This window comes from Solanum verrucosum, unplaced genomic scaffold (assembly GCF_900185275.1).
Source record: "Solanum verrucosum unplaced genomic scaffold, falcon-dt-bn FXZP01000060.1, whole genome shotgun sequence".
In the NCBI taxonomy this organism is placed as follows: Eukaryota; Viridiplantae; Streptophyta; class Magnoliopsida; order Solanales; family Solanaceae; genus Solanum; species Solanum verrucosum.
The window spans coordinates 4,742,524-4,769,202 of NW_026020129.1; the positions used below are offsets into that span (position 1 = coordinate 4,742,524).

General features: G+C 32.2%; 3 protein-coding genes across 4 annotated transcripts; 2 read left to right on the forward strand and 1 right to left on the reverse strand.

Moving 5' to 3' along the window:
• The first annotated feature begins 8,313 nt into the window (after window positions 1-8,313).
• Window positions 8,314-14,407, forward strand: LOC125827177 (alpha,alpha-trehalose-phosphate synthase [UDP-forming] 5). 2 transcript variants are annotated; one of them, XM_049506538.1, is made up of 5 exons: window positions 8,314-8,625; window positions 8,880-8,928; window positions 9,397-11,420; window positions 12,980-13,253; window positions 13,962-14,407. In XM_049506538.1, the coding sequence occupies exons 3-5, from the start codon at window positions 9,433-9,435 to the stop codon at window positions 14,286-14,288; spliced, it is 2,589 nt and encodes an 862-aa protein (XP_049362495.1). In that variant the 5' UTR covers window positions 8,314-8,625; window positions 8,880-8,928; window positions 9,397-9,432; the 3' UTR covers window positions 14,289-14,407. The 2 variants fall into 2 exon arrangements, with proteins under 2 accessions (XP_049362495.1, XP_049362494.1); XM_049506537.1 differs by lacking the exon at window positions 8,880-8,928.
• A 1,062-nt stretch (window positions 14,408-15,469) lies between these two features.
• On the forward strand, window positions 15,470-20,246 carry LOC125827181 (nucleolar protein 12). The gene is made up of 6 exons (XM_049506542.1): window positions 15,470-16,407; window positions 16,519-16,577; window positions 17,022-17,091; window positions 17,197-17,322; window positions 17,412-17,540; window positions 19,644-20,246. Exons 1-6 carry the CDS (start codon window positions 15,565-15,567, stop codon window positions 20,112-20,114), a joined length of 1,698 nt encoding a protein of 565 aa, XP_049362499.1. The 5' UTR covers window positions 15,470-15,564; the 3' UTR covers window positions 20,115-20,246.
• A 703-nt stretch (window positions 20,247-20,949) lies between these two features.
• Window positions 20,950-24,244, reverse strand: LOC125827201 (uncharacterized membrane protein At4g09580). The gene is made up of 4 exons (XM_049506564.1): window positions 23,747-24,244; window positions 21,971-22,241; window positions 21,717-21,887; window positions 20,950-21,238 (listed from the first exon to the last, which is right to left on the reverse strand). The coding sequence occupies exons 1-4, from the start codon at window positions 24,010-24,012 to the stop codon at window positions 21,116-21,118; spliced, it is 831 nt and encodes a 276-aa protein (XP_049362521.1). The 5' UTR covers window positions 24,013-24,244; the 3' UTR covers window positions 20,950-21,115.
• Window positions 24,245-26,679: the final 2,435 nt, after the last annotated feature.

The window sequence follows — 26,679 nt, forward strand, 5'->3', positions numbered from 1 at the left end:
ATTATACAAAAACACGCGAATTATACAAACGAGATGCGAATTATACAAATTATTTCCCTCTCTCGCTCGCCTCTCCTCCCTCTCCCAATCTCGCTCGCCTCTCTCCTCCCTCTCCCAATCTCGCTCACCTCTCTCCTCCCTTTCCCAATCTCTCTCGCCAGAATATACAAATACATATGTATAATATACAATTATCTAATTGATATACATATACAATTCACCTCTCTCCCACTCTCTGCCCTCTCTCACTCGCTTCTCTCCTCCCTCTCCCAGTCTCGCTCGCCACTCTCCTCCCTATAACATGTAGCTACGAATCGTAATTAGCAAACTATAGCTTAGAGTGTAATTAGGCTATTTTTGAGTGGCTATATGCAAAAGTTCTCCTATTAAATTTCATGTTTTTCTTGTTTCAAATGAGCTATTTTTTTTATCAATCAAATTTACATCTAATGGGGCATAAAAAAAATTTAGAAATTTAAATCATATCTAAATATAACTTATGAAATGTCATGATATAAAAATATAAAATTATGTTCCACGAAAATAATTATAGTTTGTTATGAGAAACAAAAAGTAAAGACCAGCACAAAATAATATGGCCAAAAGTGCAACTGTGCAAATGACCCATTTAAAAGTGGTATTGCTTGGCTTTTCACCTTTTACTCTTTTTGGTGTTTTTTTGTCATATATTTAGAAAAATTCTATCCCTACAGTCATTTATCAAAAATGATATGTACCAAAAAAAAAAAACAGAAAATTATCCTAAAAAGATTGCTTCTTTTAACTTTCACGTGAAATTGTCTAGCTTAATACAAAAGACTTCCTTTATAAATTTATTGATTGTGATGAGATGATTGAAATTTCTTTATTTCAGTTAAAAGTTTTGATTTCGAGCCTTTGGGGAGGGAGAAAGCCCTATTGAGTGGCTGCTTTTAGAAATGAGTCATGCAGTGTATGAATTCGAATTTAATCAAACCTTAATACAAATATCAAATATCACCAGATAAAAAACATAATGTAAACCTTTATGTATTTTAGGGTGGGGTTGTGTTTACGAATATGATATATATTGATTGATTGAAGCCAACCAAAAAACAGTATCTTGAAATTAAATTGTTGAAACATCAAATTAAGATGATAAGTGTTTAAGAGAAAGAGTTAATTATACTAAACATTTTTATTATATAATTTAATTTCAGATATTTTCTTTATATTTTAAAATCAAATACTTATATTCTTCCTATTATAGAAATTTTGTACTCACACCTCCTATGAGATATATCTATAACTAAATATATTAAATATAATTATTAAAATGTAAATTGAAATTATAAATAGAAAGTTTGTGGATTTATTTTTATCAAATTTAGTGACGAAGATGAAAATAAATTGTTGAATATCTTTGTTCACTCATTTGATTAAAACAAATGATTAAAAAAAATTTTGAAGTAGGTATCTTTCGAAACTTATAAATAAAGAAGAAGAAAATCAAGTTACTTTGATAGATATATATACCAACTATTAGTAAACTGTCCTACACTTTAAACATGTAAATTATTTGTATTTTTATTAATTATATTTTATTATATAAGAATTTTTCATTTTTGTTCTAGTTTGTTTATTTGTTCTTTCACTTAAAAGTTATCTTAAAATTACATTAAAAAAATCTTTTTAGATATAATTCTAATAATAATTATACTTTAATATATTTAGTTTCAGATATATCTTATAAAGAGTGTGATTGTAGGATTTTTATTATGAGGATGTTTGATTTATGATGTTTAGTGTAATTAACCCTAAAACTAAAAACAAATATGTATGAATTTTTCACTCCGCACATCAGACCAAAAGTTCACAACAATAAATATCATTAATTTTTAGTATAAATATCATTAATCATTGTATAAATATTTTTTATACATATGTATTAATTGCTTTAATTAGTGTGTGTGCAATATTACTATATTAGGTGAGTTCTTAATTAAGAATGTTATTTTCTATCTTAATGAAGTCTAACGTGAGAAGTAGTAATTGGGAGATATTAGGAGATCAATCTCTTTCCTACAACATTTTATAAATTAATCCGTGTTAATATTAAAACTTGAAATTTCAAAATGATGTGGAGTTTTAAAATTATGACAAAATTATTTTTGTGTAATCAATAAATCATGAATTTTAGTTATGAAATCGTTCACTTGACATTTTGTATCAGGATAAATTACATTACAAGTCCAGGATAATGGGTTATTTGCATGATTCATTTCCATGAAACGTAAATTATGTTAGATCTTTTTTAAATCACAAATGCAAAGTCAATTTATTTTAGACAAAGTTAGGCCTTTTCAAATCATAAAGGCAAATTAAACTTTTACTTATATAATATTGGTTTGTTAGTAAGTAAGAACAACTTCAAGCTAAAAATCATAATAGTAGCAATACGGATGAGCTAATTTTTTAATAGATGGTAAAGTTAGATTTTTTCGATAAGCTAAGTATAAGGTACAAATTTGAACCTTATTCCTAAAAGAATGATATCCGACGTATATAAGGATGAAATAAATAAAAAAATAGAGGACAAATGACAAAAGAAAAAACGAAAAAAGAAACCTTTACAATGATTTTCACCTATTTCTTTTTAAAAGATTGTCAAATTTATAATATTTTTAAAAGTTTATAAATATGTATTTACTAAAGACAAACTTCATTTTAAAAGTTTTGAACAAATTATGCTTAAAAAAGAAGTGAACGGAGGTACTTTGATGTGAAAGCAATACAAGATTAAAATATTAATTGCTTAAATCTAAGCTCTAGAGATTAATAATTAATCATCCAATTCTCTTTGCTAACTTAAAATCTTAAATTCTTATATGGTGAACCAAAGTAATCATCATTAGAGGTAATCACATGTTACTTCAAGCTAATTAAGTTTCAACTAAATAATAATTCAAATTATGACCATTTTCACTTAATAATTACTAGATGACGTACAAACAACACATTATCAATAAATATAATGATTAATGACCATATATATTTGACCATTACACTATAAATTACAATAATTTTGATGGGCATCACTCATTATCAATGGTAGCATAATTAGATGAACCAACTAAAAAGAATTATTACACTCCACTCGTCAATTTTTAATTAGTTGCTCTTTTGTTTTTTGATACATTATTGAAAAGTGACAATATAATGATTTAATGTATATTATATTGGTGGGAACCAATTTCCTTCCATTTTTGAAATATCTTAGTTGTGTGTCTACTCAATTAGACTCGTCACAAATAGTACACAACATTATTGATAGTTGTCTTCTTACAAAGGAGTAATGCATTCAAATCGTCACGGATCTAGAATACAAAATCTATGATTTCAAATTTAATAATATGTTTGAGTTATATATAGCGAGTATTAAATTAATAATTTTTACATATTATATTATATTTTAATAAAAAATATATAATTTAAATTAAAACTGTTTAATTTTATCAAATTTATATCGTCAATTCTATCTAAGCCCCCGAAAACTCTCCTCCCCTACCATAAAAACAAGGTTTTGTAATTTGGGCTTTGTCTTCAACAAGGAAAGACAAAATAAGGAAATGATAGGGTGTGTTTGGTAGTGAGGTAAAAATGGAAGTATTCTTTAATTTTTTCATGTCCAATTGACGAAAAAATGAAGTCATTTTCCTCTCTACCAAACACACCCTAAGAGATATTAACAATAATAACTAAATGTCGTGTAAGTCACTTAAAGACTGACTATGGTAGATTGTAATAATGATAATATGCAGTAATTTGATAAGTTTAATAGTGATAGTAATGTAAATAATTTATATTTAATTTAGTCGGATAAATTGATAATTACATGTTTAGGTACAATTCACACATTTATATATTTTCCGTATTTAATGTTTTTTTTTTTACTTCGATTATCATATTGCTTTATTCAGTTACTTTCCTGTTTAAGAATGCTTTGACATGCTTTTTTTAATATTATATATTTTTTTTTAAATAAAAAATTGCTTGAGCAGACGGAGTCTATCTAATAGTCTCTCTACCTCCTGAGGTAAGAAGAAAGTCTACGTACACTCTATTTTCTCTCGACCCAATTTATGAGATTATTTTTACTCATATTATTGATGTATATAGTTCCCTATGTTCTTATTTCTTGATCCTATTATATGTTAATGAAATTTTTTTTCTGTGTTTTTTTACCATGTTTCCACGATTGACTTATTCATAAAACATAATTATACACTCAATTGATTTTTATTGAGAAAAGTTGGGAAATATTCATTAATTACGTTGTTCCATCATAGAATGTGGACATGGGCTATAGTTACGTTGACAAAGTGAGATTAAATGGAAGCTATAATTATTATAAAAAACACTTATTAACTCTTCAATAATGCACCTTTTTATCAAGTTAGGTGCCTAATTAGTAATTACTAATTAGGGTAAAAAAAATTTAGTAAACCTTAACTATCAACCATTTTCATAATTCTATATCATGATAAATCTCATTCTGCTATAAAAGATATCAATACAATTGAGGGAAAACTTGAAGCGTAAAAAAATCACTATCCTCAGTTCATCAATATGAAACGCAACTTCCTAACTTTTACAAATTACTTGTTATGCTCATTAAATTTGCCTCTGAAAAATTAGCAAATTAATTACTCTATAGTTTAATTATATCCATAATAGCTCCACGTTTCACAACTATTCCTTGTTCATTTTTGGACGTACAATATTTTTTGGTATATATATATATATATATAATATTATACTTTCAATGGTCAACAATAGTTTTCCATTATTGATTTGACATATACCTTAAGAAATAATAAATAATAAGGGTAATATTACTACATTAGACTTTGAATGGATTGAATTTAATGTTCTGGAAATATATTAGATATTGAATACTATTTAATAGGAAGGATAAAAAAACAAAAAAGACTTACTGCATTTAATACTTCTTTTTTGCCAGTTTTGGGGGAATGTTTTCGAAAAGTTTTCTTACTGAAACGTATAATTGGTTGATTGTTATGTCTAAAAAGTTTTATGGATGTATTCAATTATCTTTTCAAAAAGAATTTCTATGCACTTTATTTTTTCTAAAAATAAAAAAGTTGTTTTAAAACCCTTTGTTATGAACTTTTTCTGATTATAGAAAGTATAAGCAAACAAGCAATATTAGTATTTCTCATGAAGCTCCAAGAAATAATGCATGGAGTGAATTTTCCTAACAGAAAATTGATTGTTTTCTTTTTGAACTTTAAATTTAAGAAGATTGCAACGTATATCATGCATATGAACTTTATATTTATATACCTATAATTAAATTATACACATATATTTTCATTTTAAGTTGTGACTCTTTAACTTTAAATTTATTGATTTGATATAATTAAGAAGTGACAATAATTGGTTGTTATATGTTATCTTCCATTGTGTTATTTGTTTAAATATAATAATATTTGTTTTGATTATTATTTAAGTTTTATTAGATTATATTATTTGACATTATGTGCATATCATTTTTGATATGTATATCATTTAAATTGTTTAGATGTAACATTACGTAACGACAATGACATAATATAATTTAGTCCATCCAAATGAATATAATATTCAACAAAATAATCACTATTTTCTCATTGAAAGTTTTTACTGAAAAATGTTAAATGATCACATATATTCTTATTGAATCGATGATTGAGAAACAAATAAATAAATAATAGTAGTGTTTTAACATGAAAAATATTAGGAAGCTTTTCAATATTTTACTGAAAATTTATTTTCCTCCATATATTTTTAATGTGAATTGGTTCGATGAAAAATAAATTAAAAAAATCATATTTCACAATATAAATTTCTCATTTATTCGAAATTAAGAAAATCTCCTAAAAAAGATCTAGTACGATACATAACAATATAAAACAATACCTACCAACCATTCAAATAGAGCGCTTAATACGAATGAACATAATTAGCCAATTTCTCAATATCTAATAATATCAAAATCTAAAAATTCAAGTCAATAATTAATCGTCTTTACCCATTCTAATAAGGAATTGATTTGCCCAACTTAAATAATACTTAGTTATTATCTCAAAGAAAATATTAAGAAGTTTTTCTTTCTTAATTTTAATTTTCTTCAACAAAAAAATAATATTATGAAATAATAATATTATTAGTTGAATAATCATATCAAAATCAACTTCTCTAACCGTCACAAATATTCTATCTAGTATCCAAACTAGTTTAACCTCTAATTTGGTTAAGCGATATAAAATTAGTTTAATTTATAATTCTTTATAGAACTTATAAGGATCGTTAATATGTAGGATAAGATGAACTTAAAAGAATAGCTTATTTGTAATTCGCAACAAACATTTCATGTTTTTTGTCATCCCATTTGTATATCGAAATATACAAATAGATCGAACTATACAAATTCATGACCCATTTGTATATCGAAATATATAAATGCAGGACCCATTTGTATACCAAAATATACAAATGTAGGACCCATTTGTATACCAAAATATACAAATAGACCCAAATATACAAATGCATGACCCATTTGTATATCGAAATATACAAATAGACCCAAATACATATTTTTTATATATATGTATACCGAAATATACAGATTAATAGCCATAACTTACAATTTGTTAAGAAGTACAATTATACAAACTATAATTATAACATACAAATATAAATTTTATGTTTGCTAAACCTAAAATTTACTCTAAAAAAATCCCCGCAACATTAGAAAACTCCTGAAATTTACAACGACCTCGTCTGTCAGATTAGTAACAAATCAAACATAGCGGACAAGTCGAGGAAAATATGTCCTTTTTCTTTTTTTCCAATCCCACTCGAAATCATAGCGCGTAACTATTACTCTCGCCGACAAGTCACACCAAAATGTCGACACATCCCACAACGTTCTACTTTCCACCGTACAAGCGATTGTCCTATACCTAATAAGTATGCGTGATATTCACGCGCCATATTAGTCGCGTGGAGTTGAAACCCATGTCAATTATATGTACCCTTTGTCCAATAATAGTTATCCCTTTATCACATTTTAAATTCTCTCTGTCCCTAATTACTTCTCAACTTTTAAATTGATACACTTATTAAGAAAACAATAATTGATATAGTGAGTTTACCATTTTATTTCTATTAATTATGAAGTGCATGAATTAAAAACTTAAGATTTTCAAGAAGTTCAATATTTTTTAAAGTAATAAATTGAGGGTATAATAGAGATTTTTTTTTGTTCTTTCTTGATTTGTCCTTTCTTGAGGGTATACTATGAAAAAATAGACAAGTAATTAGGAACAAATGGAGTAAAATAAATATAATGTCTTGGAAATTGTAACAAGGGAATGACTATAATTAATGATAAGGGTAAATTATGAACTAAGTGTAAAATTATCCATTGATTTCATAAAGTGGACAATTATTGTTGGACATCCCAAAATAGTATAGTATGGTAAACAACTATTGTTGGACGGAAGGGGTAATACTTGCTTTGTCCCTTTTTACTTGTCGAATTTAAAATTTTTACTTGTTAATTTTGATAAATAAAAAAAACAATTGCATTTTTTTTTTACCTTTTATATCCTTAATTTATTTAGAGAGTTAATGTTTTTGAAAAAGATAGAACCTCTTTAATGAAGAGTAAATTGATTTTGAAATTCTTTTAATTAATAGAGGTAAAATAGTAAATTCACTATGTCAATTATTATTTTCTTAATAGGTGTGCAAAACAGAAATGGACGAATAACTAGGGACAAAGGGAGTACCTTGGATGATTGTTACATATCGTATTATATTGTATTGTTAGTTTAGATATATTCTTTGTTTTAATTGTTATTTATAATTTATTGTATTGTATTATTTAAACTCATTGTTAGGTAATAATGACAAGTCTCATTATGTATAATGACTAATTTGGTAGGATCGCATCGTTATTTTAATATTCTCTTCTCATTTTGAATTTACTTTCATAATAGTCTTCCCCGTAGTCTACTTTTTTTTTGTAGATTTATTATTCATATGATTGATGTATATCATTATATAACATGAAAAACTATACGATTTATTCAAACATTATATTTATTAAACTAATATTATAATAAAAAAATAATATATTTTATGAAATAAATGTAACAATCATCATTCAAATAAAGTGTAATAATAAAGACATAGTTTAGTGACATAAAAAACAAAAAAATAACAGAGAGTCCAGAAGGTGGTGCTTACTATTCTGTGTCTCTCTCCCTTCTTGCTTTCATCAAAAACTTTTTACAAATTTAAGTGAGTTTGTTATGAGGAGAGAGGAATCCAATTCTTTGTACAAAGACACCACCTTTTTGGGGTTTTTAGTACAGTAAAGAAGGTTGCAGCAAAAAATATATATCATTAGTGCATTTAGACAAGCTAAAGAAAGAAGAGGGAGAAAAAAGAAAAGCCTATTCTTGAAGCCATTGTTTTTTATTTGAGAAAGAGAATCTTAACTTAAGATATTCATAGTGGGAATCTTTGGGTTCTCTAAAATTTTAAAAAATCATTCTTTGGTTTTCTTGAAAGGTAAGCTCTTTTTCCTTTTTTTCTCTTTGTACCACTGAACCCTCAGCTAAAATTGACTGCTAATTTCTTTTATAAGTGTTATATGATGTTCTTTTACCTCTTGAGTACTTGTAATAGCATTTTCTTCATCACCATCAATTTTCTTGATAAGGGTGGGGTGTAAATGTTTCCATTTCTCTTGGCAAGTGTACTCTTTAACCAATTTTTTGTTACTTGAAGGAATAATTTTGTTGCATTTCAATATTTCTTGCTAGGCTTTTAACATGTGGGGTATCTGGTCTGTTTCTTGGTTGCCCTTTTGAGGTAAATCCTTCTTGGAACTTTGACTTTTTATAGTATTGTTCCTCAAAACCTTCTCTTTTACTCTCTGATTTTTGCATATGCCATCAGATTTGTTCTCTAGGGTGGTGGCTAGACTTCTGTTAGTACTTATTTCTGTGTTTTTTTTTTAGCTTCTGTATCAAAGTTCAAAACTTTGGTTCAGGTTTTTTATTTTCATTTTGTCTTCTTTTGCTTTAGTTAAGCTACTTTAATTTCTTTATAGCTGTAATTATTTGTGGGGTGTTCCCTTCTGGCTTCATCTTTAATGCTATGATTATCAATCTTTAATGGACCATATAGTGGGACCTTTGTTATATTTTACTGTGATTGTTTGCATTTGTACCTTGTCAATGGTCTGAGTGTGTTTCTTGTCTATTTTCTGTTTTCAATCTTTTCATTTCCATGCATTATAAGTTGAGCATAGGAGGATTTTTTTTTTTCTGATTGCAGGAAAAATAAAAGAGGGATATTTCATTAGCTAAAAAAATGGTTTCAAGGTCATATTCCAACTTACTAGATCTTACTTCTGGTGATTCGCCAACGTTTGGCCGAGGGGGTAGGAAGCTTTCGAGGGTAGCTACTGTAGCTGGGGTTTTATCTGAGCTTGATGATGAAAGTAGAAGTAATGCTTCTGATGCTCCATCATCAGTTACTCAAGAGAGGATGATAATTGTGGGGAATCAACTCCCTCTTAGAGCTCATAGGAGAAAAGATGGTGAGGAAGGATGGATCTTTAGTTGGGATGAGGATTCCCTTCTTTTACAGCTCAAAGATGGTCTTGGAGAAGATGTAGAAGTGATTTATGTAGGCAGCCTTAAAGAAGAAATTGATCTGAGTCAACAAGATGATGTGGCTCAAACTTTGCTCGAAACGTTCAAATGTGTACCAGCTTTTATACCACCTGAGTTGTTCAGTAAATTCTATCACGGTTTCTGTAAACAGCATTTATGGCCTTTGTTTCACTACATGCTTCCGCTATCTCCAGATCTTGGTGGTCGGTTTGATCGTTCGCTGTGGCAAGCTTATGTCTCGGTGAACAAAATCTTTGCAGACAAAGTAATGGAGGTCATTAATCCTGATGAGGATTTTGTTTGGGTTCATGATTACCATTTGATGGTGTTACCAACATTCTTGAGGAAGAGGTTTAACAGAGTGAAGCTCGGCTTCTTCCTCCATAGCCCATTTCCATCGTCGGAGATATACCGAACTCTACCTGTAAGGGATGAGATTCTACGCGCACTGTTGAACTCTGACTTGATAGGCTTTCATACCTTTGATTATGCTAGACATTTCCTTTCTTGTTGTAGTAGAATGCTTGGCATTTCATATCAATCTAAACGAGGTTATATAGGATTAGAGTACTATGGCCGCACTGTTAGCATTAAGATTCTGCCAGTTGGAATACATATGGTTCAACTTCAATCAGTACTGGACCTTCCCGAGACAGAGACCAGGGTTGCTGAGCTGCGAGATAAATTCCGCGGTCAGACAGTGTTACTTGGAGTTGATGACATGGATATATTCAAAGGAATAAGCTTGAAACTTTTGGCCTTTGAGCTCCTACTCTCTCAACATCCTGATCAGAGGGGTAAATTGGTGTTGGTTCAAATTGCAAATCCTGCCAGAGGCCGAGGGAAAGATGTGCAGGAAGTCCAGGCTGAAACTTATGCTACTGTAAAGAGAATAAACCAGAAATTTGGAAGGACTGGATATGAACCAGTTATCCTGGTTGATAAGCCTCTTCAGTTCTACGAGCGCATTGCTTACTATGCTGTCGCGGAGTGCTGTCTTGTTACTGCAGTAAGGGATGGAATGAATCTAATACCTTATGAATATGTTATATGCCGGCAAGGAACGGAGAAGCTTGATGCTACCTTGGGCTTGAACCCCACAGCACCAAAGAAGAGCATGTTGGTGGTTTCTGAGTTTATTGGTTGCTCTCCATCTCTCAGTGGTGCAATAAGGGTCAATCCATGGAATATTGATGCTGTTTCTGAAGCTATGGATTCTGCTTTAATTGTCTCCGAGGCAGAGAAGCAGATGCGGCATGAGAAGCACTATAAATATGTGTGCACTCATGATGTGGCATATTGGGCTCAGAGCTTTTTGCAAGATCTTGAAAGAGCATGTAGGGATCATGTGAGAAGGAGGTGTTGGGGTATTGGATTTGGCTTAGGATTCCGTGTGGTTGCTTTGGATCCTAGCTTCCGGAAACTGTCAGTTGAGCATATTGTATCTGCTTACAAAAGGACCAAGCATCGGGCGATCCTTTTGGATTATGATGGTACAATGACAGTCAGAAACTCTATCAGCAAGGGTCCAAATGCAGAGGTTATTAGTATCTTAAACAGCTTGTGCAGGGATCCAAAGAATATTGTTTTCATTGTTAGTGGAAAAGACACAAAGACTTTAACTCAGTGGTTTTCTTCGTGTGAAACACTAGGGCTTGCAGCAGAGCATGGCTATTTTGTGAGGTAAATATTTTATATCCTGGAATTATCTGTGTTGATTTCTACTGTTATCCCCCAAAGTGATAGATTATCAAGTTCATTTGTTCCATGGTTGTAAAATTATTGTTGCTAATCACTAACGAAATCTCAAGACTTTGTGTGTGGGAAGTGTTCTAGCTGAAGTACAGAGTTTGCTTCAATTAGTCAAATAAATATTAAGCAGAAGAGTAGACAATAAGTATGCAAGATAGCAGAATTGATCAACACTTAAGGAGAAACCTGATAAGGAGGAGTCCTAACAATATTTAGGAAACATCTAACTCTGGGTCTAAATGCAGTCAGTAAACCGGAGGTAGACGACAGCTTGCTGTTGAAGTTTATCTGTGAGGCTAAATTCCACTTTCTATATCTGTCTTTCTGCTACTAGTTGACTAGTAGATGACATAGTCTTTCTGTTCCTCGTTTTGCTGGTGTATTACTTTTCGTGGGTTCTTCATTCTTGTTTTCACTTTCTTTTAGGCCTTAGGGTGGTCTCTGCCACCAGGGGAGAGGCACTGTGGTGTTTAAGATGTTTTAAGCTGACAAATAACATGCTGCAATCTTTAAGCTTTATTTCTTATTTTGGATATTCTCAGACCAATCAGGATATCCCAGTTGCACTGGAAAAGATAAGGTCTTACAATAATTAGATATTGATCAGTCCCTGCCACTCTACCAAATAATTAGGACTAATTGCTTTTTTCACGTCAGTTTGGTTGTGTCAAGCACCAGTTAAAAATATTGAACTATTCCACATGAGACATTTCAACTCCTTTTTGCACAAATTCATTGAGTTCAAAAAGAGCCAGTCCTAACTACAAGAGCCAATTAAACTGTTCAATTTTCTCTGGTTGAGAGGTTGAACTAGAAGTATACTTACTACAGTACTGAGCATGCAAGGTACGTTTCAGTGGGACCATCTACGGGATATCTTTTATGGATGTCACTAACTTTAATCATTCTCAAGGGATGGGGGACAACAGGATCAAAATTTTCTTGTCCATTTGACACACATCAATTCAAGGAGTGCTGAATTTGCTGGTGTTTCAGATTGATTTAATGACAGTAAAGTTTCTAAAACTAATTTGCTTCTTTGGCTTTTGTGACCAGCTGTCCAGCTGCCGAACAACATAGTTCTTGGGGTGGTTGTAATTATAGTTAAACTTGGACTTGGCGCTTCTATGGTGGAAGCTGCCAGAGTTTGGTTTTGGTAGCACCTCGATAGTTATTTCGAGGGAATAGCAACATATGAAAATCAACCTCTTTCCATAACTTAGGTCGTGCTTCTATAATGTAAAAAATTGTTCTTGGTGAAAACAGAAGATCTTAACTGCCCAAGTGTATATGTGTATTCCTACTCCTAAGGTGGCAGTCTCCTTCAATTTTTACAGATGTCTGTTTTGTGTCTATGCACACAGTACACAGTTTATGGGAAACTGGTCGGAGGAGTTTATTAGTGCTGTTCCTTAACTTTAACTGTCTCCACCTGCTCTCGGTGCTTGATGTTTTGTTTTCTCTATAAAGCTGAAACAATTCCTTTTCAGGCCAAATCATGATGCCAAATGGGAAACTTGTGTTGCAGTAGTAGATTTTTATTGGAAGCAGATTGCTGAGCCTGTAATGAGCCTCTACACAGAAACCACTGATGGTTCTTTCATAGATAGCAAGGAAAGCACACTTGTTTGGAATTACCAATATGCAGATCCAGATTTTGGCTCATGTCAGGCAAAAGAGCTTCTAGATCACTTGGAAAGTGTTCTTGCAAATGAACCGGTTACTGTCAAGAGTGGCCAGAACATTGTAGAAGTGAAGCCTCAGGTGAGCAGTATGATGTCTTCTTTCACATTTCTCGCATGAAGCACGTCCACGAATCTTGTATATGGTGAAGACGTCTAAGAATCCTATTCATTCTAGTCTATACTATTTTGACCTGAGAACCTCCTTTTTACTGTGTCTAAAAAATCTTCAATCAAGCCCATTGTTGTTACTCATTGCTTCAACTTCCATGATTCTCACATATTACTGACCATAAAAGTTGCTTACAGCCTCTAACTCAGCTAGTGTTTTAAGCCACTGTTTTCAAGCATTTGATCTCGTACGGCAGATAACGTGATAAAAATTTGTTAGTTGCTTCCTTATGTAAAATTTAAGAAGTAAACCAACAATACTGAACCTTAAGTATTGGTTCTATAATGAAACTTAATATATATGATAACTTTATAGGTTTTATTTGGACACTAATCACATTTGGAGAATTTGGAGTTGTGTTTAGGGTTCAAACATGCTCTGCAAAAGAGTCAGCAACTCTATTTTAGAACTAAGCATGCTTTCTTAAAATAGCTTACACACTATAAATCATGTTCATTCATAAAAGTTCATTAATCATGTTACCTTTCTTTGGTTTCCTGAAGTTGGAAAATTAAAATTATATCTCTTTTTCTGATTTGAATTTCTCATCCTTTTTGTTTTCTTTGACTTCAATTTGATGGTTTGCTTTTGCCATGAACGTTCATTTCGACCTCCTAGGGTGTCAACAAAGGTCTTGTAGCAGAACGTCTCCTAGAAACAATGCAGAAGAAAGGAACAGTACCAGACTTCGTGCTCTGCATAGGGGATGATCGATCAGATGAGGATATGTTCGAGGTTATAATGAGTGCTGTCGCAAGTGCCTCACTTTCCCCCGTTGCTGAAGTGTTTGCTTGCACAGTTGGCCAGAAACCAAGTAAGGCCAAGTATTATTTGGAGGACACTACAGAGATTATAAGAATGTTGCAGGGCCTGGCTTCTGCTTCTGAGCATTCTGCTAAACATGTTTCGATATCTCCTCAACGCGTAATCATCGACCGAGAATAGGCAAATGAATATCTGAAAAGGAAGAAAAAGAAACAAGATTGATAGAAGGCTTTCTTAAACAGATTCTATAAGTGTATTGACTGTTTCTAATTAGTTAATTTTCCTTTGGGATGTTGTTATAGTTGTCTCTTAGAAATATCAATTTTCTTATGTTTACCAATTGCTTTTAAGGTATGTTTGTTGTTCACTTCAACTTGAAATTTAAACATAATTGTAAAAATAGCTATTCATCTAGTGCATTTTCTTGGAGCATCTTTTGTTCTACCTTATTGATCATATTGAAGTGAATCAGCATTAAACCAATTAAATCAGTTTATCAAATGTTGGAATTAAATCAAACTAATTAAGTCAGTTTTTCTTTTATTGTTTTAGTTTTTGTTAGTTTTGTCTATTTTTCATCCGATGGGATGGTAAAGGGTTTCCTACAGAAAAGCCTTTTGAGTGTTGTTGAGAAATATCTATTAGAAATTGGTATTCTTTTATGGTGTTTTCAGTTTTTAGAGGTATTTTAATAACTAAGCTGGTTGATCATCTTAACTTTTGTTTTATTGGTGAGAGTTTGATAACTATTCAAGTTGCTACTACAACAATTTCTGGTCAAGTGTGGCACCATAATATTTTAAAAATAAAATTATCTCTTTATATACTGACGGATAAGGTGAAGAAAGTATTAAAATGAAGAAATAACCTATGTTGTCCTTTGGGTGGCCTATTGATTTGGGCTTTAGGGATCACTTCTTATGGACTCGTTGAAAATTATATTTATATACTGCCGATGTCGAATCAAGATCAACTAAAATAGAAATAAATTATTAGATCGAACTCTTCTTTAGTATTAAGGTAATAGTTATGAATAGTCATAGAGTTTCGGAAAAGAGTAGAAGAATGAGACCAATTATTATTTTAGTTAATTATAAATTAAGAACTAACTATTCATGTTGAAGGTCTCAATTTCGAAATCCATTGCCAATATAAGAAAGAGGTTTACCTTCCGCACCCAAAGAATAGCCGTGGGAGGTTATCTTGTCATTAAAAAAAAATGTGAATAAGCAATAATTTTTGAAAAAAAAAAAACAAAGGCAGAGGGGGAAAGAAATATATTGAACAACATTAAAACTAGGGTTCATGTTTACCTTAAATTATCTAAAATAAAGTGCCACTTTTTTTTTTCCTCCAAAATCCAATTTCTTTCTTCTTCTTCTTACCACCCCCTAATTCTCCTCTTTTACGCTTTTCAATCCAAGAAATCTTTGCTTTTTTTTCTGTCTGTAACTCAATGGCAAAGAAATCCAAAGATAAGCAAAAACAACAACAACCAAACAATGAAACCTCAAATTCTTCAGATATTTTCAATACCCTTTTCGGAGCAACCCCAGCAGATTCCAACATTGCTTCACTCTTTTCCGACGAAAATCCCTTTAAAAGAAAGCCTAATGATAATCCAACAGCTACCCAAGAGCCTAAATTAGGTGTTGTAGAAGTTTCTATTGAGAATCAAACTGATGGGGTTACTGGGAATAATGATTCTGGTACTGCAGAACCCAAGAAGAGGAAGAAAAAGGATAAAAAAGTAAACTTGGATTCTGGGTCTGTAGCTGAAGAAGGTAATGAGGAAGAAGGGGGGAAATCGAAAAGGGTTGCTTTATCTGGGGTTGAGGAATCAAATGGTGTAGTTTCTGATTCTGGGAGGAAGAAGAAGGATAAAAAAGTAATTTTGGGTTTGGAATCTGTAGGTGAAGGAGTTAAGGAATCAAATGATGGAATTTCTGATTCTGGGAACATAGGGAAGTTGGGTTTAGAGTTGAAGAAAGATAAGAAGAAGAAGAGGAAAAGGGATGAGATTGAGGCGGAGTATGAGGCGAAGCGATATGGGGTGGTTCCTATGGAAGTGGTGGAGAAAGGGATTGGAGAAATGGTGGTAGGGGAAAAGAGGAAGAAGATGGATAATCCAGAGGATATGATGGTCTCAAATGAGGGATTTGATGATGAGAGTAAACTTTTAAGGACAATTTTTGTTGGGAATTTACCTTTGAAGATCAAGAAGAAAGCTTTACTGAAGGAGTTTGGGAGTTTTGGAGAGATAGAATCAGTGAGGATACGATCTATTCCCGTAGCTGATGTGAGTGTTAGCTATTTATTTTTTGCATCAATGTTCTTTACGTGTTAAGAATTATGTCTACATATTTTCACCTTGGAACCTGATTTTGATTTGAAATGTCCTTTTTGGCAGAGTGCAACTCCAAGGAAGGCTGCTATCATTAAGCAAAAGCTCAATGATAATGCAGACAGGTTTGATAAACACATAGCAATTAAACTGTATTATGGCTATTTTCATTAAGCAAAAACTCAATGATAATGCGGACAGGTTTGATAAACACATAGCAATTAAACTGTATTATGGCTATTTTCATTAAGCAAATGTACCCCAATAGAGTGGAATGGATACTGAGGATTAATGTAGGTGACCCCAACTAATTTATATTGAGGCGTCATTGATTGATTGTTGATGATGCTTCTCATAATTATAGTCTAGTAAGTTGTACTAAGATATCAAAGTTACTTGATCATGCATATGGTATGATAGAGACATCCTTTCTTTTCTTGTAACGGGGATGGGAGATAAAACTTTCTTGTTCATAAACTGTTGCTTCTTTGAATTCATTGTTATATCAGTATATTTCTTTGTATCTGATTTCCTGTTGTATGATTAAGGTTGTTTGGTTGTAATTGCAGTGTTAATGCTTATGTTGTTTTTAAATCAGAGGAATCTGCCCAGGCATCTTTGGCTCATAATATGGCAGTGGTAAGCTTTTCTTAGAGTTGATTCATTTGCATATTCTTCTGAAGATAACTCCTTTTCGGGAGTCGGATAGTTGGGATGTTTGATAGTACTTATCTATATATATAGGTTGGAGAAAGACATATCCGAGTTGACAGAGCATGTCCACCACGCAAGAAGATGAAGGGAGACAATAGTGCACTGTATGACAACAAAAGGACTGTTTTTGTGGGTAACCTTCCATTTGATGTGAAGGTCCGTTACCTGAGGGTGAATGCTTGTTACTGTTCTAATCAGCCTTTTTCTTTCTGTATCCAACAATGATTTTGTTCACTTCCTTGCAGGATGAAGAAATTTATCAGCTGTTCTCTGGTATGAAAGAGTTTGGATCGAGCATTGAGGCTGTTCGGGTGATCAGAGATCCCAATACTCTCCTAGGAAAAGGAATCGCTTATGTTTTGTTCAAAACGAGGGTATATACTATCAACTTCTCTTGTTTTTCAAATTTATAATGGCATTACTATTTTTTTTTATACATCATACTCATTTGAGGTGATTCATAGTGAATAATTGGCACTTTGATTTTGGAGACGAACTAGAAATATATCCTTATCTGGAAATAAAGTTTTTATGTTTGCTTTAACAACTACCTGGGGGCTGGGTTCTCTGAATGATAAACACAGTAAAATAATATAACCTAGTAGTATAGAAGCAAGGCTTAGTTGATTGATTGCTTTATTCAGCATCTTGGATTAGCAAGACAAAACTCATTTTGTTTCACCTGGGAAAAGAGAGACAAGTCTTGGTCTATCTAGCTTCTTCACATTTAATTGTTTTACCAATTTTGGAGGAGTTTAAGATTTGTGCTGTGTGCTTCATATTCGATAGACTACTATTTTAGCTATTGTTGGCATGCACCTCCACTGTTATATTGGAAGATCAAATTTTTATTTTAGATTAGTTTCTTGCTTTTAGTTATAGCATTTCATAGACAAGGGTATTTATGGTTTAGGGTCTTTTGTGGGTCATTGGTGCTAATCTAAAAGGCCATTTAACTATTTGAGATTATTCAGTTCTTCGGTTTGTCCTAGAAGTTTCAATTAACTTTTCCTTGGCTTACTTTATTTGGTGGACTTTATGGATGAAGAAGAAGTGGTTTTGTCAAGTGTATACGCACTTTGTATGAGAAAGAAAGGATATAAACATAGTGGTTGTCTAACGAGATGCATTAGCTGCTTTAATTTTTCTTTTTTGGATTAAGGATATCTTTTCAATTGTTACTCTTCTCCTGCCATGTAACTGAGCCATCAGTCCCTATTCCATAATCTAAATCTAAACTTAAACTGGCTGCAGTTTTATCTCTGTTTTCATCAAGTAATTCTACCTTGTACTTGTCCTCTTTGTTTTGTTACTCCATCCATCCCAATTTATGTGGCACTTTTCGCTTCTCGAGAGCCAACTTGACTAATCTTTGAAGCTAAATTGGAGTAGATCAACTTAATATTTTATAATTAAAATGTAGATATTCAATAAGTACATGAAAAGTACTAAAAGCTGCAATTCTTTCCATGCCAATATGATTAATAAATACATTATATAATGTTGGTCAAAGGTCACATAATTTGAATCTCGACAAGCAAAAGGTGCCACTTAAATTAAGAGGGCATGTATCCTCTTTATTCTAGTAAAACTAGAGCAACTAAAAAAGGAAAACCGGACTGACCCTAACCACCTTTTTCCTTGCTTTGCCACACAAGCACTGAAGCTTGTAGTTTTCTTGATCTTTTACAAAATGTAGAAAGCAAATTCAACCTCTGAAACTTTAGAGCTAATCGTCTAAGGAACAGGAAGAAAATGAGTTGAGGCTCAAGGAAAGATGGAGTACCTTTCTTTCAAACTAGCAAAAACTAATGGATACATTTTCTTGAGCAATTATCCTTTGTTTCCCTCTGAACTGAAAGAAAGTGTGCTGACAGGCAGGATAAAAAGCAAATCATAAACCTTTCTTCTTCGCTTTTCAATAAATTAGACCATAGTTTGTAATGTAGTGACAAATGTTCCACATTAATGAGAAAAACTTCTTGCTTAGTGCTTCTACCTGCATTAGGGGGAGATGAGAGAAGAAACGTCCCATTTATGTTGATCTTCTCGTTGAGGTGGATGATGCGTAATCAGCCTTATGATGGGATTTTGTAGTAATCTAGCTTTCCTTCCTCAGTCTTGTTGATTGGAGCCAGTTGCCCAATAAACAGATATGTAATCTGACGGTCTTTTACAAATGGTTGGAATATCATGTTTGATATGTATCATTCTTTGTCTACATGGTTCTTTTAACAAAGTAGTACTTTGTTGCAAAACATCATAGAAGGAATAATAAAATTACCTACAGAAAGATTTGAAGGAAAAATAAATTGAAAGAACGGTTCGGTTTCTAGGACTCTCTTTTCTTTTCTAATATTACAGATAAGGTGAAGTTCTTTTGTAAGGATGGGAGTCACCAACTGTTCAGTAAGTTTATATCCTGGTTGCTGAACTCAAAATAAGTTGTTCCTTATATATTATACTTGGGTTTGCAGGAGGCTGCGAACACTATTTCTAGAAAGCGTAACTTGAAATTACGAGATCGCGAGCTGAGAGTGTCTCATTCTAAAGCAGATTCTACTCCATCTAAGAGGAAAAGTTTATCAACCGAAGACAGATTCAGGTCTCCGGCAAAGAAGTTTGCAGCAGATTCAGCTAGACCAGGCAGTAGTAGCTTTAAGGCTACAACAAAGTCTGACATGTCCTATCAGGGCGTGAAGGCAAGCAAATCTGGTGTCCAGAAGAAAACTCAATCGAGGATGAGCGACCGGGGAAATTTGAAACCTAAAGCACAGTTATCGACAAAGCCAAAAGAACGCATATCAAAGAGACCATCTGTTGCTGCCCGAAAAGCAAAAGAACTCAAGGCTGCTGCCTCTGGCTCGAAACAAATGGGAACAAAACGGAAGCTGGACAACCGAACACCTGACACTGCAGGCAGAAAGAAGAAATTTAGAAAATCTTAGGTCATACATCCTCAACAATTTTATACATGAAATAGTGTTCATTCATATGTTCACTTTTCAGGATTATAGTTTTCTGTTTCATCTTAAGAATTAAATCGTGTACAACTCCCTCTTTAATCAAGGTTTAGTAGATTACGTTATTGATTCTGTTTGTATGCCCAATTTTTCTTGATCGTTGTATGGACAGATAATTTCTGAGGCGAATTTGCGATCAAATTCTTGACATTGTATTTTTATCATCAATGCATCCTTAGATTCTATATCCTTTTTCTCTTCTAGCTGGTGAGTTCTTATATTGATTTCTCAACTCATAATAACAATGGAGCTTATGGTCTGGTTACGCTTTAAGCCAAATTTGACTTCTCTCTCCCTTTGAGATGGTGGCATTTCCCTGACATGCATTAACGTGAGATACTTTCGTTAATACTTTGTACATTGGGTTGCCCTCATCAGTTAATGTGAGATACTCCGTACATTGGGTTGCCCTTACCACACAACTGATCTTGAAATCTAAAATTGTTGCTCTACGTTTTGCTCATTTTTCTCCCATGCAAGCTCTCTTTAAAAAACACCAGAAAAGGTCTAATTGCACTAAAAAACTAGCATATCCAATCAAGTTGTTTAAGATTTTGGCTCTCTAACTCTTCATTTATTTAAATATGAAACTAAGGAAAAGAGAACAGATGGAAGAAATGAATATAACATCTACTGTGATGTCTTCCAATAGCATGCCAAATAAACTATTACAGAATCATGACTGGAGTTTACATATCAATATCTTCAAATGACATCAGATTTTTTTTCTTTTGTTGCTTTTGCAACTTATAGCTAAACAAATTGCTTCAGGAATAAATTCAATAGCTTCATAACTTTCTGCGGCTGAGACTTGAGCACAATGCAACTGTCTAACGCTAATCTGTACAGATAATGAAGTCATGCCGAGGAAGATTAATGGTGGTCTAGGCACTTCACAGTGCTTTCTGATGATGCTGAGCTCTGTATTAGTTCTTGTTTCCAATCAATGTCGGGGTAATAGATACAAGGCCGATAAGGAAAAGAGTACCTATAGAATGCATGTCATAGAGATCACCCACTGACTGCAATTCACCAAGAGTTATTCCAGCCTGCATTGTAATCCTTGGTTAGCAGAAACAAACTAATGCATTGTAAACTCCTGGCTTGTACACTAGCGTCCGAATTTTCAGCAAATAGGCTATTTGACTACTATCCTAGCTCATGTTCACACAATGAGTTCATTAAATCAGACAATAAACTCTGCTGTCATCCTTATCTAATATTTATTTACACAAAAGGAGCTCACCAGACAAACTCAAATACAAGTAAAAGATCAGCCTTTTCATATATTTAAGATGTTCAAATTTTTAAATCGATTTGGTGAACCCCATTCCCAACTCCCCTTGCCAGGAGTCGGTGAGTCTACTCCCTCTTTACATGATAAATCTAAAATGGTTTTGTAAGTAATTTTATTCCGAGGCTACAATAAACATGGACCAGAAACCATAGTTGGCAAAAACAAAATATGTTCCCAATTGCTTAGTCATTGGCAATTAGCATCAAGAGTTGAATAAAAAGCATACATACCCTGACAGTGACATAAGCAGCTGGAATGATCCCAATGACAGTTGCAAAGAAGAATGTATGGTAAGGCACATCCACTATTGGTGAAGCAACATTGATAAATGTGTTTGGCAGTGTCGGTGTAACTCTCAAGAAAAGCATGTAATTAAGCAGCCCTTTTCGCCTTTTAGCGACCTGATAGATCAGAGATATTTTACTGCAACAGTAGCATTTAAGGAAAGCAGAAAATGATGACTGAGTTGTGAGTTGAAAATCACCTGGTCACGGAAGAAAGTTAATTTATCAGGCCATAGCGAGAACACAAGGGGCCGCCCAATCAGTTTGGATAGGAAATAACAAGATGATGCACCAGCAGTAGCGGTGAATACGACCAGTGCTACACCTCTGAAGACTCCAAAGAGAGACCCAGCAAGAAGTGACATGAAAACTGTTCCTGGGATCATAAATGTCTGCATAAAGATGTAGACTACACAGTATCCGACAAGGACCTGAACAGTATAGTCACTGGTATAGCTCTCCAGGTGATCCCTACAGAACATTTTAAACGATTGGTGGTATAAAAATCAAAAATCAATTCATATTTTAAAAAGATGCTGAAGCACATACAAGTGTCTTATATGGAAATTAGTACGAAATAAGATGAAAGAAATATTCATGTCATCTCCATCAATAACGACCGAAGTTTCGAAATGCAGACTTGCATGCATGTTCAACTACAATTGCAGTATTTTGCATCACCATAATGCCAAATGTTCAACTACAAGCGCTACTTGTAGATATGTACATATGTGCTTGCACAAATACACTTAGCATTTTTAAGTGCACAATTCAAAGTCAGGATATCTTTGGGATATCACCAAGAAGTTTAGTGAACAAACTTTATCTTCCCACCCCCTTGTTTAATCAGTTCCTTGGTCAAGTCCTCCACTCATACAATGCGTGTACATATGAATTCACTGCTTTCTTTATTTGTTGCATTATGCATGTTACATCTAAGAATCTGTTCTAACCACCATTCAATGGGATTTACTTATGACTCTCCATCAATTAGCAGGCAACTGCAGGTGTTCAAAATGCCCCTAAAACCACCAACTAAAATAGGCAGAGAGGCATAGTCAGATGTACAGACTTTTACTACCGAAGTCCCTGAAACTAGTAAATGCTTGTAAAGTCAGATTATATAAAACTCCCTCACGCTCATCCCCCTCAAGTTCATTCCAATACAACACAAGTGAACAACCAAGGCATAGCTTGCAGACTACCCTCACCGATGTTTTGTTTCCCTAACATAACCTTGAATTATCAACAGCTCCCACATCCAACCTGACAGTCAATTGCTACTCATCCCACCATTTAGTGCAATACACAAGAGATTATAAACTTTCTACTTTGATCCATGAAATGCTAAAAGGCTAAGTTTTCCGTCCTCCTTTCCTTCAGAAAATCTGTTCACTCTTGGGAAATAAATAGTGTATACTTCAGCTCCATCTAGATTCTCTCCTATGCTAATGGATTTACAGATGCTTATGCCACAGTCGAGTTGCCAACCACCTGAGTACCTTAGTAATGTCACTCATAGATCAGCAAATCCGCACATTTGAAGTCTTATCAAGGATTTTTCCTGCAAGAAATCCGTGATTTGAACCAGACTGACCAACTTCCCAAATGGTCACCAGCAGGCAGGAGGCACCAAAGCAAGACAAGAAAGAATAACAAGGCTTAAAAAATGAATGAAGTGGATGTAATTGTTAAGATTTTCTCTTGCAGAAATCTTTTACCACCATTATAGACCTTTTCAAAGGTATCTTTTTTACAACTCTATTAATTGGCCATACCCCTTTATTCCCAAGTAAACAAATTATGACTTTGTTCATTAAAAGTCTGCTTTTTTTTTTCTTTCAATTTTCTGGTTTTGGGCAATTGAAAAAAACACCATTTTAGCACTTCCTCATTTCCATCATCTCACAAAGCCAAAATTAACATGTTGAGAAGCAATTAATTAGAATGAAAAAACAAAAATCTCATAAAATTACCTGAGTATTTGAAGATCTTCAAGATTTCTAGGAAGCTTGAGGAAGCTATAATCCGAAGCAGGCATGGTGAGATAAACACAACCAAGACCCAATGCATAACCCAAAACGACACTAACAGCTACACCAATCTCCCAAAACGACAAAGGAAACTTAGCAGATTTCGATTCATTTACAATACCACCACTGCCCCCTTCCCCTTGTGTTTCACATTTCAATGAATCAGCTAAAGCCGCCATGGATGAACATGTTCCAACTTCTCCCTCCATTTTTTACAACAAAAATCTCACAAACCCAACAAATTTCTTGAACCAAATTGAAAAGAAAACAACTACAACAGAAAACAGAGCAGAGAAAGGAAATTGAATTTTGAGGGGTTTTTTGTTTGCTCTTTCTTCAATCCCCCTCTCCCCTCTTTCCCTCTCTATCTCTATCTCTGTGTGCTAAAAAAAAAGTTTACTTTTCTCTTTGTCTTTCTCAAATCATTTTATGGAGGAAGATAAAGCATATTCCTTCGTTCTCTGAATGAAACCAAAAAAAGGTAAGAGGAAATTGAGACAATTTGAAACTTTTAGGGGTCATTATGTAATTAAAGAAAGTTTAAGAGAAAAGAAATGATTGATGTACGTACTTTCGAGTTTCGACTCGTTAAACGTTTTCATCGTTTGTTTGGTTTTTCCTTTTTTATTTTATTTTAATGTAAGAGGTTGTTTCATATTGAAGTTCAATTTACTTTTATTTAAGAATATAATAATTTGATCACCACATCTCAAGTTGATTAATATATGATGTAACTATATTATTTTGAACTCGTAGTAAACAACTCTTTTTATAATATCAAATAATTTTAAAAATAAAAGACCTTTATTACAATATTCGATTGAATTCACATTTTTTAAAAGCAAATCTAGAAAGGTTATACACTAATCATATATACTTTTATATATATTATTTTGAATTTAAGAGGTTAAATGAGCGATCATTTAACTTAATTCTTCAATAACAGAAAAAAATAATTGAAAATCACAAGTATCTTCCTATAACAAGGAGTAGTATTAAATATTGACTTGCAAAAATGATAAATAATTAACTTGAACATGTTACTTATACTACATTAATAATATAAATTGTTTTTAAATGTGATTTTAAGTAATTAAGTTTTTAAATTATTTGTAATGTCCAAGACTATCACTCGAAATATTTTAAATTTTTTATGCTCCATAATTGGTGTAAATTTGTTTACACTTCCCAAAAAATAAGAATGAATGGGTTAAATATTTTGTTGTGACAAATTGGAAAAACAAGAGACCAGTGCTCTAATTTGACAAGGAGGAAAATGATGGGTTCACTTATTAAGTTTTTAATTTCTTTAGAGAATATAATATGAGAAATATAAATTACTTATACAGTGTAATATATATATATATATATATATATATATAATAACAATGATGACAACAACATAATGTGTTAAACGTAAAATAAAAAATTACAAATGATAATCGAAGTAAGAGACTAAGAAACTACGAGGACAATGCTAATGTCACAGATAAGAATGGTACATCTGGTAGAAAATCAGACTCAAACCTAACAAATTTCTTAATCTAATTAAAGAAGTTAGGCAAAATTAAAAAGGAATTGAAAAAAATGATAGTGACACAAAACTATAATTAATGCTCAATTTGCTAATCAAATTCAGTGTCAATCAACTTCAAGTTTCTGTTCAAAGAAAAAAAAATAAGTTTTTCTAGAAGTTTAGCGGCGAAAGATTCTATTTGTCAAATTTATGAGGATTAGACCGAAAATAACAAATATTATTGATCATTATTCACTACTATTATTTGTCAAATATATGTGATGCATGTGAAGAGAGAATTAACAATTGTGGTCCATGCATATATATGGTGAGACAAATTGGCAGATATTATTATTTTCCGGCGAGTTTCATATTTTAACTATTTATTATTTTTTATTTGTTTAAACTATTTTTTTAATTAAAAACACACTTTAATGGTGAGTTATGGCTTGAAAATGTTCATGTTTTCATTTGTCTATTTGATAGTTAAGTTAAATATATAAAATACGTTATTTCTAATTACATACATCAACATTGCGTAAAAACTATATAGAATTTTACAACTTATTGAGGTAAAAAGAAATGACATATTATGATGTAACTTAACACTACCTCATGAACTAATGAGAACACACAAAGAACTTTTTAAGATTTAAACTGAAAATGTCCCATTGACATGTTTTAATAAAATATAACTTAATTTAAATATTTAAATAAAATATTCTGACAAATTTAAATAACGAACGCGATGTATTATGCCAAAAAAAAATTAATCATACAAAACACACCCATAGTGTATATAAATTGTGTCGTCTCAAACGAGGAAGAGCATGTGGTGGTGTCAAGGGCCAAAGGGGTAACAAGAAGAGCAATAATTTGCTGTACATTAAACGTGAATTAGCACATGCCTTTTTTCCCCCTTTCATTGTTCTTTAGTGCTCTGAGCCACATTAATTAATAAGGGGGCGAATTTAGGTTCAAATTATGATATACGTGAATTTATGAATATTTTATATAGATATTTTTAGAATTAATTTCAATCTTTCATTTCATATTAATTTGTTTTTTTTAAAAATGAAATGGAAGAGTAAATTAGTTTTACTTAATTTTTTTTTAAAAAAGATATCAAGTCAATATGAATTAAATAATATTCTAACTCACAGGTTTTATAAAGACAAAATAGTGCACTTGATAAAAATTAATTTTATCTCTTTCTTTGATAATATATATATATATATATATATATATATATATATATTCGTATTTTAAAAATTCTAAATCCGCATCGATTTGGTTGGACTTTTCTAAGATAGAGACTCTTGAATGACCACATGATATGGCATATGAGATATAGAGATAT

What these genes read in the sequence shown, in the direction of transcription:
- LOC125827177 (XM_049506538.1), top strand. Translation starts at nt 9,433, where the DNA reads ATGGTTTCAAGGTCATATTCCAACTTACTAGATCTTACTTCTGGTGAT. An exon ending in GAGCATGGCTATTTTGTGAG is followed by an intron (nt 11,421 to 12,979) that starts GTAAATATTTTA and finishes ATTCCTTTTCAG; the next exon opens with GCCAAATCATGATGCCAAAT. An exon ending in TTGTAGAAGTGAAGCCTCAG is followed by an intron (nt 13,254 to 13,961) that starts GTGAGCAGTATG and finishes TCGACCTCCTAG; the next exon opens with GGTGTCAACAAAGGTCTTGT.
- LOC125827181 (XM_049506542.1), top strand. Translation starts at nt 15,565, where the DNA reads ATGGCAAAGAAATCCAAAGATAAGCAAAAACAACAACAACCAAACAAT. An exon ending in GATCTATTCCCGTAGCTGAT is followed by an intron (nt 16,408 to 16,518) that starts GTGAGTGTTAGC and finishes CCTTTTTGGCAG; the next exon opens with AGTGCAACTCCAAGGAAGGC. An exon ending in TGGCTCATAATATGGCAGTG is followed by an intron (nt 17,092 to 17,196) that starts GTAAGCTTTTCT and finishes CTATATATATAG; the next exon opens with GTTGGAGAAAGACATATCCG.
- LOC125827201 (XM_049506564.1), bottom strand. Translation starts at nt 24,012, where the DNA reads ATGGAGGGAGAAGTTGGAACATGTTCATCCATGGCGGCTTTAGCTGAT. An exon ending in GAAGATCTTCAAATACTCAG is followed by an intron (nt 22,242 to 23,746) that starts GTAATTTTATGA and finishes AATGTTCTGTAG; the next exon opens with GGATCACCTGGAGAGCTATA. An exon ending in CTGCTTATGTCACTGTCAGG is followed by an intron (nt 21,239 to 21,716) that starts GTATGTATGCTT and finishes ATTACAATGCAG; the next exon opens with GCTGGAATAACTCTTGGTGA.